Source organism: Emys orbicularis, chromosome 3, assembly GCF_028017835.1.
Source record: "Emys orbicularis isolate rEmyOrb1 chromosome 3, rEmyOrb1.hap1, whole genome shotgun sequence".
NCBI classification, from domain to species: Eukaryota; Metazoa; Chordata; order Testudines; family Emydidae; genus Emys; species Emys orbicularis.
The window spans coordinates 64495532-64510960 of NC_088685.1; the positions used below are offsets into that span (position 1 = coordinate 64495532).

The 15429-nt window shown below is 42.1% G+C and overlaps 1 protein-coding gene and 1 long non-coding RNA gene across 3 annotated transcripts in view; one reads left to right on the forward strand and one right to left on the reverse strand.

The window, feature by feature from the left end:
• LOC135876850 (uncharacterized) overlaps positions 1–15429 on the forward strand; it is a 1011314-nt gene that overhangs the window by 518997 nt on the left and 476888 nt on the right. The gene's annotated exons all lie outside the window — the stretch shown is intronic.
• The window catches only part of PHIP (pleckstrin homology domain interacting protein), a 342291-nt gene that overhangs the window by 155554 nt on the left and 171308 nt on the right, over positions 1–15429 (reverse strand). Inside the window, exons 14-15 of the mRNA XM_065402211.1 lie at positions 7153–7306; positions 2868–3002 (exon numbers count right to left, since the gene is read on the reverse strand). Of these exons, the coding sequence (XP_065258283.1) occupies positions 2868–3002; positions 7153–7306 (289 nt within the window). The remainder of the gene's footprint in view (positions 1–2867; positions 3003–7152; positions 7307–15429) is intronic.

Genomic DNA, 15429 nt, shown 5'->3' on the forward strand with positions numbered 1-15429 from the left:
GAAACAGCTGCAAGGTGAACCTTGAGAGAACTAAGAGACAACCCATAATGCTGGATTGCCCATCAGGAGAGCCATTTCCATTTGGAGGAATAGTTAAATCATCCTCGGAGACAGTTTCCTGTTTTGAATGAGGATTTCTTGAATCTGTTGAGAACAATCTCTGACAGTAGCTTTCAGCCATCCACCATTCAAGCTGTTAAGTGCAATGTCTGAGTCTGGCTGCAATATCTGACTAAGATATCAAGCCAACCACACCAGGAGTTGGATGGAAGATTGAATGGACATGTGCAATAGGTCTCAGAATCAGAAATGTCTCAACCAGTAGGGAGCTTTGTCAATGTGGCCTTGTTCCATCTGACTTTGGAGATCACTCCAGGGAGCAGGAGAATCAGAAGAAAGGCATATAGTAGGCCTGGAGACCACTGCAGCAGGAAGGAGTCTGGTAAGGAACTCAGATACACACACATACACACACCCCCGCTGGAGCAAAAGTTCAGGAACTTGGTGTTGTCCTCTGTAGCAAACAGATCTATTGGGAGAGTGCCCCACTAGCAAAATATCAGCTCCATGACAGATGTCTGCATCAAACAAACAATTTTTCTTTATTTTCAAGGCCCTTCACAGGCTATCCTGAACCCATCCTCTCATTCACTATTAAGATATCGAATCCCACATTTGGCCAGTAATGCCAACCTCCAATCGCCCACTTATTAAAGAATCAAACAAGCAGCTTCACACTTTCCCCCATGCTGCCCCTCACATCTGGGGGAAATTCCCCATAAATATCAACAAAACTCATGATCCTCCTTCAAAACCCTCTTTAAAACTCTCCTTTGCCATGAAATCTACTGGTCCACGATCAGGGCTCCTAGGCACTATGGTAATAGTAATTAATAATAAAGGTGGCATAGTGGCCAGTGCCACAAGGCTTTAGCTGGGTTGAGCAGTCCCTCATTTGTGAGAAGAGTGATTTTGCCTGGAACAGCAGTTGTCAAAATATCTAATAATTGATGAGATTTCTCCGATACTATTGATATTTCCATCTCCGGAATCTCTGAAATTCTCATAAGGAGCTCTTAGAATGACTCATCCAGTGCCGCTGTTGGTGCCAAAGATACTACTTTGCCAGGCAACGACAGTGAGAGGTCTTTTGGTGGCAAAGTAGGATGCTGGTGTTGCTTGGTCCCTAGGTCTGATCTTTATGGTGGTCTTTCCTGTCTGGTGTATATGGTCTGGCCAGCAAAGCTGATATAGAAAGGGGTCTCATTTTTCTCAAGTGTGTAGACCAGCTCCTAGTGGCTTGAGATGGCAGACCCCCAGTAAGCCCTGTAGGGGCATGGCAGCTGCCACAGAGATATGGCTGGCTAGCATGATATTGCCAGTCCAATACCATGTGTGTTGAGATGGTGGTTGGGTCCTGGAGGAAGAGCCAGCAAGCCTTTCTGTGATATTGATCACGGATCACAGAGAGGCTTCTCTGCTCAAAGATGGGGAGAATGTACTTCAGGTGATGGAGAGGAGAAACAGGCCTCCTATATCGCAGCAATGTGGAATATAGTATCTGGCACCAGCGACTGCATTAGTACCAGCAAGTACCTCAATGCCAATGACAGCCCTCCTCTTCCAGAGGTTTGTCACGTGCTACAGGCGTCGATGTTGCGGGGTGTGGTGCCAGATCCGGGGTCAATGCCTGAAGAGTCTTCTTCAGTGCCACAACCTGCTCCTACTCACCAGCCTTCGACACCATCTGGTGCTTAGTAGATTTGTCTCCACAGGCTTTATGTCATCCGTCCTTCTGTAAAGACAGTGAGTTCCATCTAGAGTCTACCTCTGTGTTCAGAGTGGCCCCTCTCAAAGCAGGACTTCAGTACCGGAGGTGTTGGTGTTGGCTAAGGCACTAGTGGAGCATGCTTTAAAGCTAGAGTACTTGTGCTGTTGCCAATGCTAGGTCTTTTCTCAGCACTGTCTTCTCTGTGCTGACCTTTGGGGTTGCTTGCCTGCTGGATGGGGCACTGGATTAAGTTGGTTTGTCCGCTATTGGTGCTCTGGTGCCCATCTCCTCCGGATCTGAGGAGACCTTCACAGATTGCCCCAGGAGGGGAAGCTTCAACCACGCATCACATGACCGACTTGTTCTTGCGATGAAAGAGAGGTGTACTGAACATGTGGGACTCTCCTAAATAGAAGAGAAGAGGCACCTGCTGTGTCCATGTTTCTAAGTAATTAGTCCATCACAGGACCTGTAGGGCTTGAAGCCCACAGGTTTTGAATCTACCGTATTGAGGCAGTCCAGTACTTGGGCTGGAGAATACAGGTGGTTCTGATCATCAGTACTCAATCCCGATGGGTCAAAGATGTTCGTGGTGGTCATATATCAGAAGTGTTCTGAAGAATTTTGAAAAGTTTTGAGAGGTTTAGCTGGAGCTAAAAACTAGTGGGTTGGAAGCTTCCCAGATTCCACCTCACTGCCATGAGTAGTAAGAGGGAACTGAGGGAAGGTCACAGACATACTGCCCTTTATACCCCAGTATAGGAGCATTGGGAGTCAGAGGTTGCGTATGCAGCACCGACAGACACTGGCATTCAAAAAGACTCTGATTTTGTGTGCATGAGGCACATGCGTACATATAGTGGGATCCACGCTGACATACGCAAAGAAAAATCATCAGTTAATATAGTCATTTCAAGCAACTTCATATAAAAGTTATGAGTGAAATCCCGACCCCACTGAAGTCCATGGGAGTTTGGCCACTGACATCAATGGAGCCAGGATTGCATCCTCCTACCCTGACCACACACACACACACACCAAAATGCAGTGTACTTTATAGTTGTGCAGGAATAGCAAATAACCATAGGAAAATTACCATGTTGAAGTAAGATCGAATTTTGACCCCTCTGGCCAAATCCCAAACTATGACATTTCCATCATGGCCAGCAGAGAAGAGAACTCTAGGATCAAATGGGTGAGGCTCAAGTACAAACACTTCATCCTCATGTCCCTGAAATAAAAAATATATATCTTTTAAAAAAGATTTGGTAAGAGTTTAGAGAAGAATGTTCCACAAATACATACAGAAATACTTACCACTATTACACTATCTGCAGCATACACATCTGAATAATGATATAATGATGAGAAACTGACAAATGTCTAATGTACAACAGCAGTTTTGGCAACTCTCTTGGATGGCTTTTCGTAACTCTTTGTTGTACCTTTATATTATATGCTTCTCTTTCTCCAGTGACAATTTTAAATAGAAATGTGTAACTATCAGTTAAATCACTATTAACATTTTTGTAATGAATTTAGAAGCCCAGAGGGATGGAAATAACACTCTTAAAAACTCTCACTCATATTTTAGAAATTTTAACCTCTTGCAGAGTTCATTCTACATTATATGTGCAACTGTTCAAAAAATATCTAGTAAAGAACTAGTTCAGTAATTAGGATAAGATTTTAGGCTATGTAAAGAATTAGTACCCTAAAAGTAGAAATCTAGTCAACAAGCTCCAAGCATTTCCTTTCACCAATGGCATCAGATTATATGCAGGAGCTACTTATTTTGTAATTAAGTTTTTAAAAAAATCTTTAATTTTAATGTAGAACAGGAAAGTAGTATAATTAAATACATGCATATTTTTTCATGCCTAAGGAAGGATGAGGTCATGATAAGGACTGATATTTGTGTTAAGATATGGGTACTTGATTTTGAGTTTCAATTTTGTATTTCTAATTTTGGGTTGCGCAGCAGCTGCTGACTCAGTGTGTTACATAACTACTTTTTATTTTATGGCAAATGGTGTCTAGAACCTGAAAAAGATACGTTTCATTGCAGGAAAAAATGGAAACTGGTGGCTGTGAGAATGGTGCCCTGCAATACTGCATAAGAAACCCAGGTTCAATTTCTGGGTTTCACAAAGGATCTCACAAAACTGGGTGACTGGGCAACAAAATGGCAGATGAAATTTAATGTTGATAAATGCAAAGTAATGCACATTGGAAAACATAATCCTAACTACACATATACAATGATGGGGTCTAAATTAGCTGTTACCACTCGAGAAAGAGATCTGGAGTCATTGTGGATAGTTCTCTGAAATCATCCGCTCAATGTGCAGCGGCAGTCAAAAAAGCGAACAGAATGTTGGGAATCATCAAGAAAGGGATAGATAATAAGACAGAAAATATCATATTGCCTCTATATAAATCCATGGTACGCCCACACCTTGAATACTGCATGCAGATGTGGTTGTCCCATCTCAAAAAAATATATTGAAATTGGAAAAGGTTCGGAAAAGGGCAACAAAAATGATTAGGAGTATAGAACGGCTTCTGTATGAGGAGAGATTAATAAGACTGGGACTTTTCAGCTTGGAAAAGAGGCGACTAAGGGGGGATATGATAGAGGTCTATAAAATCATGAGTGGTATAAAGAAAGTAAATAACGAAAGTGTTATTTACTCCTTCTCATAAAGTAGAACCAGGGGCCACCAAATGAAACTAATAGGTAGCAGGTTTAAAACAAATACAAGAAAGTATTTTTTTTAAAGCAAAGCACTGTCAACCTCTGGAACTCCTTACCAGAGGGTGTTGTGAAGGCCAATACTATAACGGGGTTCAAAAGGGAGCTAGATAGATTCATGGACGATAGGTCCATCAATGGCTATTAGCCAGGATGGGCAGGAATGGTTTCCCTAGCCTCTGTTTGCCAGAAGCTGGGATTGGGTGACAGGGCATGGATCACTTGATGATAACCTGTCTGTTCATTCTCTTTGGGGCATCTGCCATTGGCCACTGTCAGAGGACAGGATACCTGGCTTGATGGACCTTTGGTCTGACCCAGTATGGCCGTTCTTATGGGTACAAGAGTCTCTTTGGACACCAGATCCCCAAGTATTCTAGGTGAGAGAAAGCAAGCTTGTGTTGTTGTGCAAGCTATTATGGTCTCTATTAATGTGTTTGTACACACACATATACATTTTATATATGTATTTAGATATTAGCTACTGGTGGTGAGTGGAGACCTAGCAATGGTATTATTCACCTCTTCTTATTTTCAGATACAAGGATACTTAAAAGACAACTATAAATACACTACTTTCTTAATAGTTTTTCAAATAGACAGTTGCTGTAGTTACCACAGGGACGTTATGCAAATATTGCTGGAAAAGCAGATGGTCCATGAGAGAATCTAGTAAAAATGTGGTCAAACAAAAAAAGACCCCCTGCAGCAGAGATCCTACTCTGGATTATTATTCAGAATCCTCTCCAACCAGACTAGGGCAATATCACTGTTCATAAATCGCATGTATTTTTGGGACTGAAAAGCCCATATTAGTCCCCATATTTTTTTTTCCTGCTTAACGTTACCCTGTGACTGAAATGCATTAGCACCATTCATTTTAATCTTAAAATTTATCAATCTTCTTCATTCTTCAACCACAAGTGTCCACATAACTGCAGAATTTTAAGTCTAAATTCAATAATTATATTTAAAGGTCTGTAATATTTTTCTATGTAGGTATCATTCCTACTACTTCAATAAAAAATACTTAAGTTTCTAAAATGTTGCCATGATTGTTGGGTTTCCCACATACCCTCAGGAAGACATTCTGGTTAATGCTGACATTCTAATTATGGGAATCATCCTATCAAAGTTTCAATTATATTCATTTTAATCTATAATTTAGTATCACTTGCAACTCCCCTTGATTTCCTATACAACTTGTATTTGTATATAGACAAAAGTATATTACTATGAAAATGTACTTAATTAATACTTCAATTATGCATCTTCTATTCAAGGAATATCTGGGTCTTCCATCTTATTTTTCAAGCTGGAAGTGAATGCTGTATTTGGAGGTCAGCAAAAGCTCACCCATATCTTTCTTCTACTTAAAGACCTCCATAACAAGCCTTGCCAATTTTGAACATAAAACAAACAAAAAAAACACACTCACACGCACACACACTACCATTGGCACCCTGTCTACACAAATTAAAATCTAATCCAAACAGATGCCTGCTAATACTTACCTACAAAAGATGATTTTAAAGAAACATAACAGTGATTTAAAATTTAAAAATTTAGAAACTATTATTCCAAAAGCAAACTGTCTCTGCAAGGAGGGCACGTGAAGAACAATTTTGGCTCCATCCTCATTGACAATGTTACTTTAGGTTGACATTAGAGGATTGGGCCAAAAGAAACCTGATGAAGTTCAACAAGGACAAGTGCAGAGTCCTGCACTTAGGACGGAAGAATCCCATGCACTGTTACAGACTAGGGACCGAATGGCTAGGAAGCAGTTCTGCAGAAAAGGACTTAGGGGTTACAGTGGACGAGAAGCTGGATATGAGTCAACAGTGTGCCCTTGTTGCCAAGAAGGCTAACGGCATTTTGGGCTGTATAAGTAGGGGCATTGCCAGCAGATCGAGGGACGTGATCATTCCCCTCTATTCAACATTGGTGAGGCCTCATCTGGAGTACTGTGTCCAGTTTTGGGCCCCACACTACAAGAAGGATGTGGAAAAATTGGAAAGAGTCCAGTGGAGGGCAACAAAAATGATTAGGGGGCTGGAGCACATGACTTATGAGGAGAGGCTGAGGGAACTGGGATTGTTTAGTCTGCAGAACAGAAGAATGAGGGGGGATTTGATAGCTGCTTTCAACTACCTGAAAGGGGGTTCCAAAGAGGATGGATCAAGACTGTTCTCAGTGGTACCAGATGACAGAACAAGGAGTAATGGTCTCAAGTTGCAGTGGGGGAGGTTTAGGTTGGATATTAGGAAAAACTTTTTCACTAGGAGGGTGGTGAAGCACTGGAATGGGTTACCTAGGGAGGTGGTAGAATCTCCTTCCTTAGAGGTTTTTAAGGTCAGGCTTGACAAAGCCCTGGCTGAGATGATTTAGTTGGGAATTGGTCCTGCTTTGAGCAGGGGTTTGGACTAGATGATCTCCTGAGGTCCCTTCCAATGATTCTATGACAGTCACAGAAGAATTTAAAGCTACTTAAATTTCTTGTATGTAATTATTTCCTTAACTTTCTGCCTTGTTATGCAAATCTATAAAGATATTCTAAAATAATCTATGATGGATATGTGAGTTACAGTATACTGAGTAAAACTGCCACTCTTATTTTACTTACCATAAGGACATGAATAAGCTGGCCAGTGAAAGAATTCCAAACCTTCAGAGTCATGTTATTAACTGCAGTTATAACAGAGTTGTCATGGCGGTCCCACGCCACCATAGTTACTTTCAGTTTTGTGATTTTGTCTTCTACTCCTTGTACACTTTGTCTAAAAGTAAACAGCAGAGAAGAGTTTTCAAAATAATGAGTCTGAGTTAGCCAAAATCTTTGGTGCATCAAGAAACTTGTCTGATAAAAAGAGAGTTCACACATCAAAGATTTTAAAATGTTTTTTGTGTTTTGGTTTATCATCAAAAGTAATGTGTTTCTTCAATACTGCAGACAAATGAGAGATCAGAAGTACATGATGGAAATGTTATATACAATAATGCATGCTGGACAGGAAAAAAGCATTTAAAGTAAATATTGCTTCAAGTAACGACTAAAATGAGGTTCTAACCATCAACAGCAACAGAGATTCCACAGGCCAAACCATAGCCCATCTCGGCAATTAGTGTCTTCAGATAATGACCTCTGATACCAGTGAAAACCCATTTAAGGTTAATGGAGCAACACATATATCAGACAGCAAAATCTGAAGACAAAATGGTTGCAAAGTGGACAACAGTCTGGCCTGCAGAGCCTATGTTATTGGTGATTATGAATACAGAAAGAACACAGCGTTATCATCAGACTTTAGGGTGAGATTGTAGGGCTCATGCTAGGAAAAAGACAACTTACTCCAAATGAGCCCATTTGATATGAAAATCTATGAGATAATAGACATGGTACTCTATAACACCATTTTTATACAGTAATTTTTAGGACAGAACCTCACTTTAAAGGCAATGGGTGAAATCCAAAGTCTCCTGATATCAATGGCAAAATGCACATTGACTTCAATGGCGCCAGGATTTCACCCACTGTTTAGAGCAGGGGTGGGCAAACTTTTTGGCCTGAGGGCCACATCTGGGTATGGAAATTGTATGGCGGGCCATGAATGCTCATGAAATTGGGGGTTGGGGTGCGTGAGAGGCTAAGGGCTCTGGCTGGAGGTCCGGGCTCTGTGGTGGGGCCAGAAATGAGGAGTTCAGGATGTGGGAGGGGGCTCCGGGCTTGGGCAGGGGGTTGGGATGTGGAGGGGGGGGTGAGGGCTCCGGCTGGGGGTACAGACTCTGGAGTGGGGCTGGGGATGAGGGGTTGGGGGTGTAGGAGGGTGCTCTGGGCTGGGACCAAGGGGTTTGGAGAGCAGGAGGGGGATCAAAGCAGGGGATTGGGGTGCAGGAGGGAATCAGGGATGCAGGCTCCAGGCGGCTCTTACGTCAAGAAGCTCCCAGAAGCAGCGGTATGTTCCCCCTCCGGCTCCTAGATGGAGGCGCAGCCAGGTGGCTCAGCGCGCTGCCCTGTCTGCAGGCACCACCCCTGCAGCTTGCATTGGCCATGATTCCCAGCCAATGGGAACTGCGGAGCCCCTTGGCTGACCCTCTGCATAGGAGCCGGAAGGGGGACATGCTGCTGCTTCCGGGAGCCACGCGGAGCCACAGCACATGCGGAGCGGGACACGCCCCCAGCTGGAGTGCCGGAGCGGAGCAAGCCCCCGGCTGGAGTGCTGGAGAGGGGCAAGCCCCAGACCCCGCTCCCCGGCAGGAACTCGAAGGCCAGATTAAAACGTCTGAAGGGCCAGATGTGGCCCCTGGGCCGTAGTTTCCCCACCCCTGGTTTAGAGCCTTGTCTGCTTTTTGTTGTAACAAGGTTCAGAGTTTAAGGCTAGAATGGACCACTAGATCATTCAGACTGACTTCCCATATATCACAAGAACACCAACACCACCCAGCACCTGCACACTAAACCCAAGAACCAAAATGAGACCAAAATATTACAGCCCACAGGAAACTAGACTATTATGTACCACAGGCAGAGAATAGGAAGGACAAGTGGCCAAGGCCCCCACAAGGCAGGAAAATGATTAAATAAGGTATATACCAGATACACCTGGTGACCCACACCTAAACATCACAGAGAAAGGCAAAAAACACTCAAGGTTACTGTCAGTCTGACTTAGGGGAAAATTCCTCCTGGAACCCACATATGGCTATCAATTAGGCCCCAATTCCAGAAGTAAGAATTAGCCAACCAAGCACCTCAGAGAGAGATTGCTCGGTGCCATCTCAGAGCCCTTGCTCACTCCGCCCAAAGTCACATCCGCAGCTGAGGGCATCCCTGATACTTCACATGAAGCAGATTAAAAAAACCCTGCAGAATACATGCCCCTTCCCCTGAATCCGTTCCTGTACACCACTGAAATAAAAAAATTGACATTCTGCCATGTTGTGATCTGAAATAAGTTTATTAAGCATTTATGATTTGGTTTGCATGAGTTTCTTAATATTTTAGGTTTGACCAATTTTTAAGCCATCACCCTAGATATTCCATCAATGAATTAATAATATTAGATTACGCCTCAGTAAGGAAAAAGTGCTCCGTACCTCAGTATTTTTAACAAGACAGGCTTTAAAAAAAAAAAAAAAAAAACACATAGTTGTAGCTCTAGAACTTACCGTTAATAACTTGACATCTAATCACTCCACCCAATTTGTTAATGCTTTACTCCATGTAAGAATATAAGAATGGCCATACTGGGTCAGACCAGTCCTGTCTTGAGGTCCATCTAGCCCAGTATCCTGTCTTCCGACAGTGGCCAATGCCAGGTGCATCAGAGGAAATGAATAGAACAGGCAATTATCGAGTGATCTATCATGTTGTCTACTCCTGGAGAATAGCTTAAATAAATTGAAATCTGTTTTCTCAACAAAACACTTTCTTCATTGTACACACAATACTTTATTACTATAGAGTAGCGTATGAGTGGAGTGTTAAGGCCATATTTCACCAACTTAGCACTGAAGTTTTTATTTTGGGGAACTGAGCTTAGCCTTAAATTCTATGAGACTTGTTTATTACAGGTCACAAGACATTATGCGGACTCAAAAGAGAAGGATGCACTTTGGACCTATTAAGCTTTCCTTATAAAAATACAGTGAATTTAGTGATAGTGAAAGGTGCTGAACCTTGAAAACAAATTTTCTATAAGTATTCATGTGACAGATAACGTACCGACAATCTGTAGCACACTCTTGGCTTGCATCAATGTATCTCAAAACCATGCCTACTTGGTCACTAGCTTCTCTGCTGACACGGTCAACTACTGGCCATTTGTGATTATATATGCATGATGCAGACATGTGTCCATGAAAAAAAATGAACAGAAAAGGATCACCAACTCATTTAATACAGACAACTTGAGAGCTGACTGTCAAACTGGATTCCTAGTAGAATGTGCTTTATTCCTAGCAGAAGATTCTTCACACTTAATTATTCTCTCTTTTTCAACTGTACAATCCCATTTTCTTCAGTAGGATTGCTCAGGTGCAACTAGGACTGAATTTGGACTTGCATTAAAAATGAACCCTGGATTTCATTTTATCATGCAACACATGCTCTTATCAGGTGCTCTAGCTAGAAGTTTCTCTGGAGAGTTTAATCAGTATTTTTGATAATTATTTGAAAAATCATAGTCAACAAAAACCTTAAGAATCTCTCAGGGCCAAGTTTTCAAAGGTGCTTCATCAAATAGACTGAAATCTCCATCTCATAGAATTATGGGCAAAAATTCTAAAAGACCCCAAAGCTGTGGAAATAGTACTAGCATCTCTGTTCCAGCCATCCAATTGGGTCATAAAAAAATTTACATCTTAGAGAAGAAAATTTTAAATATTCCTAGAATCTTTCCATCTGCCCCAACAGCAGCTCTGGGCAGATATATTAAAGTAATTAATTCACAGCCTTAGCAAATTATTATTTTATCCCAATTTTAGGCAAATACCTGTTATTTAGAAATTACTGGCAGTGTGACTCTAAGAATTTACTTTGAGTAGATTTGGCAAGAGTTCTTCCAAATATTGATTCACACTTATTTTTTAATCTTTATTACACCACCACCCAGAGGACCTACTCAGATTGGGGTACTGTGTAAACATTACACAAAGACAGTCCACTACCTTGAAAAGCTTAGTCTTTCCTCCTAGGATTCCACACCACAAAAGAAATAAGGAAAGTAGAAAGGCCCATGGGCCTTTCAACATTTTATGTAGCAAATACAATATAAAGTGATCTTCTCTAAGAAGCATATTAACCAATTTTGAGTCCAGAATACCTGATGGCATCTCTTGCTAGGAATAGTCAGAGAATTCCTGATGCTCTCATGTGCAGTCCTTTCTCACTGAAAAAATCAAACCACAAGTCCCTAGAGATACAGGTAAATGTGGATGAAGGATCCTAGGTTGAGAGACAGTGTATATCTATACCTGAATCTTGCTGAACTTTGCTATATTGGAAATTCTTTGTATCTAACGGTAGGTGGACAACCATGAGATGGAATCAAAATCTCGTCTTAGTTTACCATAAACCTGTGTGTGCCTGAAGCATGGAGAGAGTCATCTTACATGCTTCCTTCCTGCAAGGTCCCTGACAATGTCGTCCTGATGAGTAGATTTTCTAAGAAATGGTACAGATGAGTTCCTAGACTCTTCATATGGATTATCACTGTTAACAGCTTGGTATACATCCAGGGGGCAGAAGACAGCTAGAAAATAATGGCTTTTTAAACTAACAGTAGTGATTTCTAGTGGTAAACAAGAAATATTACTGACAGGTCCTAATGGGAAAAACAGGTACATTTCTGGTGGCCTGATAGTCTGGAGAGAGAGTACAGAGATGGCAGAAGCTAGAATCTTTTCATCTTCACTGACTTGTTCAGCCTCTTGGAGTTCTAGGATATCCCAGGACTCCTCCCTAGTTCTTTCTTCCTATAAAGAAGAGTAGTGCCCTGAGATTCTTTCATCTTAAGGGAAAGACTACTGTCCCTTCAAGATGGTCTGATGTTTCTTGTGTCTCAAAGTGAAGAGAGAAGTAGTAAAGAAGGGGATTTGGAGAAGCCTGATGCTCTAGATAATCCAGTCTGCTAAGATCTCATAGCTGAATAGATTGACCCACCCCTTATGGCGGTGACTCTGGTGGAGTCTGATTAGTGTGGGTGGATACAGAAGCTTCAACAATTCTGAAATTCTGGCCTCTAAGTAGACTGTGTGTTGGGGGGAAAACATGGCTCAGTGGCTTCAAAATAAGCTTTAAAAGCTATAATGCTAATGAATAAGGCAGAAGTTTTGAGATGCTCATTGGTTTGTGCGCGCAGAAACAGAAACATTAGAAGGAGGGCAAATCGGGCTAGAACAAGCCATAGAGCATCATGGACATGTTTGAGCTACATTTGATATTTACAGGAAGAAAGGCACATCCCAAAAGATATCTAACAAGCAAAGAGTTGGAATTCTGAAAATGAGGTCTGAGGATCTGAGCACAGACTGCTCTGTCTCCTGTTAGGGTCCTGTAAATTCAAACCTTGAACCTTGGAGGATATTAGAGCAGTTCAGAAGTCTTCCCATAAAACATTTAGGGATTGACTTACATGGTGACTGAAGATCACTGCTGAAGAACCCCTATACGCCGGAAGCAGTTTATGGCTTATGTTTAGCAACGTAAATTGAAAGTGCATTCAAAAATCAATCACAAGGAGGGGAGGTTGTGCGCATTGAATAAGTGACACTGGTACATTCAGTAAAATTTAGTTAATTGTTAATGTGTTTTTATTTTTTCACAAAATGTAAAAAACTAAAGATTCTCTGTAAAAAAGCAAATTCAATGTTTTTCTGTGGCAAATGGATTTCTAGGATCCCTGCTGAAGATCAAGATTGCGTGCTTGGAAGAGACTGCTTTCTGGGCATTCTACTGTTAGATGTAGATTCTTTCCTAGATTTAAAAAATACATGTATAAGATCCAGTGAGTAGCAACAAACCCCAAGCTTTAGCCACTCAGCTTCCAGTGAGTTTGAGGCAAAATGGGTTTGGGTTCAAAATCTAACCTTAAATTCTGTGACTTTAATGCCAGAAGGGACCACCATATCTTCTAGTCCGACCTCCTGCTTATCACAGGCCACTAACACCACCCAGCCACACACACACTAAACCCAACAACCAGAATTAGACCACAGTATTACAGCCCTCAGGAGACAAAACTATTGTGTGCCCCACAGGCAGAGAACAGGAGGCACCAAGCTGCACCAATGCCCGAGGCCCTTGCAATGGCAAGATTAAGTGAGACATACCCAGAAGATACCTTGATACAGTAAGTCCAAAAATTGCATAATGATCCCATAACATAGTTACCTCTAGAAGATGAGGTAAGCAAAGACACCTAAGCCAGAAAGGAGCTATAAGAATTATCTTGTCTTGGTCCTCTATTTGAATGGTTAAACTCAGCTATTAGTGGCAGGAGAAAAATAGGTAAATCCAGAGTCCAATCCACTGAATACAGCCAGCATCTGCTGTACATGTATTTATAGGGCATCTGGAGCACTAACTTGGAAATTTGTTAATGGCAGGTGCAGAGACATCCAACTTGGGAATAAGCCACATGATGAAAGTCTGTTATAGCACTGGAATTTTGATCTCTCCTGGCTGAAGACACTAACAACTTGGCCAGTCCATTTGACTGTTGAGTCTTCCTCAAACATACATTTCAGTTAATGTGTGATCACATTTATCTAGGTTAAGAAGAAAATTTAGAGCTTTTTGTTGAAAACTGGCGCTCTTTGGGCCCTCTTGATGCTGCTACATGCTATTGCAGTTAGTTGTCTCACGCTACCAAGACAGAATGTTGGACTAAGACAGACCTGAATGGCTTGGCCGGTTACTTTCAGTTCCAGAAGACTAATGGACAGTCAAGCTTTCAGTCTGTTACCGTTTTCCCAACCTGAGAAATTCTTCACATATATACTCTTCAAGCTGAACAAGACTTATGGTCTATCATGAACCTGGTTGGTGAGCTACCAGCCAGGGATTTGCCTAACAGATGATGTTTTTCCACGATTGGAAAAACCAATGTACCAGATTAGGCAGAATTTAGAAAGGATTCCTGCTGACTAGGTGAAATTACCAGGCCATACCTGCAAATTTTTCACATGAAGAAAAGATAACTGTGCTTTGTCAGCACAAAATTTATGAGGTGTAAACTGAACCAGATTCATTTAACTGGATCCTGGAATATTTTAAGTTTGAAGGCTTTGATCTTCAAGCATCTCTCCCTCTACTAACAGTACTATCCAGGTCAAAAACTGGGGATCAGAAATAAAGTTGTTCCTGCGTGGGAGATTAAGGTGTTTAATAATTATGAAATTATGCTGTCAAGAAACTGTAAAACGGAGAATATCCTTTGAAGTTTGGTGATAGGATGTTTTTAAATCAGCCATCCAGATCAAAGAACAAAAATGTAGGAAAATCGGAGAACCAGTGCTGCCTCAGCCATGTTTAGGTAATGATTAGGGGGGACCTGGGGCACATGATTTATGAGGAGAGGCTGAGGGAACTGGGTTTATTTAGTCTGCAGAAAATAAGAGTTAGGGAGGATTTGATAACAGCCTTCAACTACCTGAAGGGGGGTTCCAAAGAGGATGCAGCTCGGCTGTTCTCAGTAATGGCAGATGACAGAACAAGAAGCAATGGCCTCAAGTTGCAGTGGGGGAGGTCTAGGTTGGATATTAGGAAACACTATTTCACTAGGAGGGTGGTGAAGCACTGGAATGCGTTACCTAGGGAGGTGGTGGAGTCTCCTTCCTTGGAGGTTTTTAAGACCCGGCTTGACAAAGCCCTGGCTGGGATGATTTAGTTGGGGCTGGTCCTGCTTTGAGCAGGGGATTGGACTAGATGACCTTCTGAGGTCTCTTCCAACCCTAATCTTCTATGATTCTATGCTGGGGCAACGAGGATGAGTCCGGCTCCATTCACCTCGAGTCTGGCGATGACTTGGGGAAAGACTGGGTTAGGAGGAAAGGCGTACAGAAAAGTTGACATCCAGCTACAGTGCAAAGTCAGAGAGGGAGCCCCTCCCCAGAGCAAAATAGGCGACACTTCCTGTTTTCCCTTGTCACGAAAAGGTCGAACGTGGGGATGCCCCATGTTGTGAATACCATCCAAGGGACCTCCGTCTTTAGGGACCACTCGTGGCTTGGAGAGAAAATCCGGCTGAGATGATCCGCAAGACGGTTCTGGACCCCCTCGTAAGTGGACAGCTACCGTGGTGATGCCCTCTTCAATTCGGAACTTCCACTGGTTGATTGCCTCAGGCAGAGTTCTCTGGGGTGAGCTCTCTCTTGTTTGTTCACAGTATTGAACAAACAG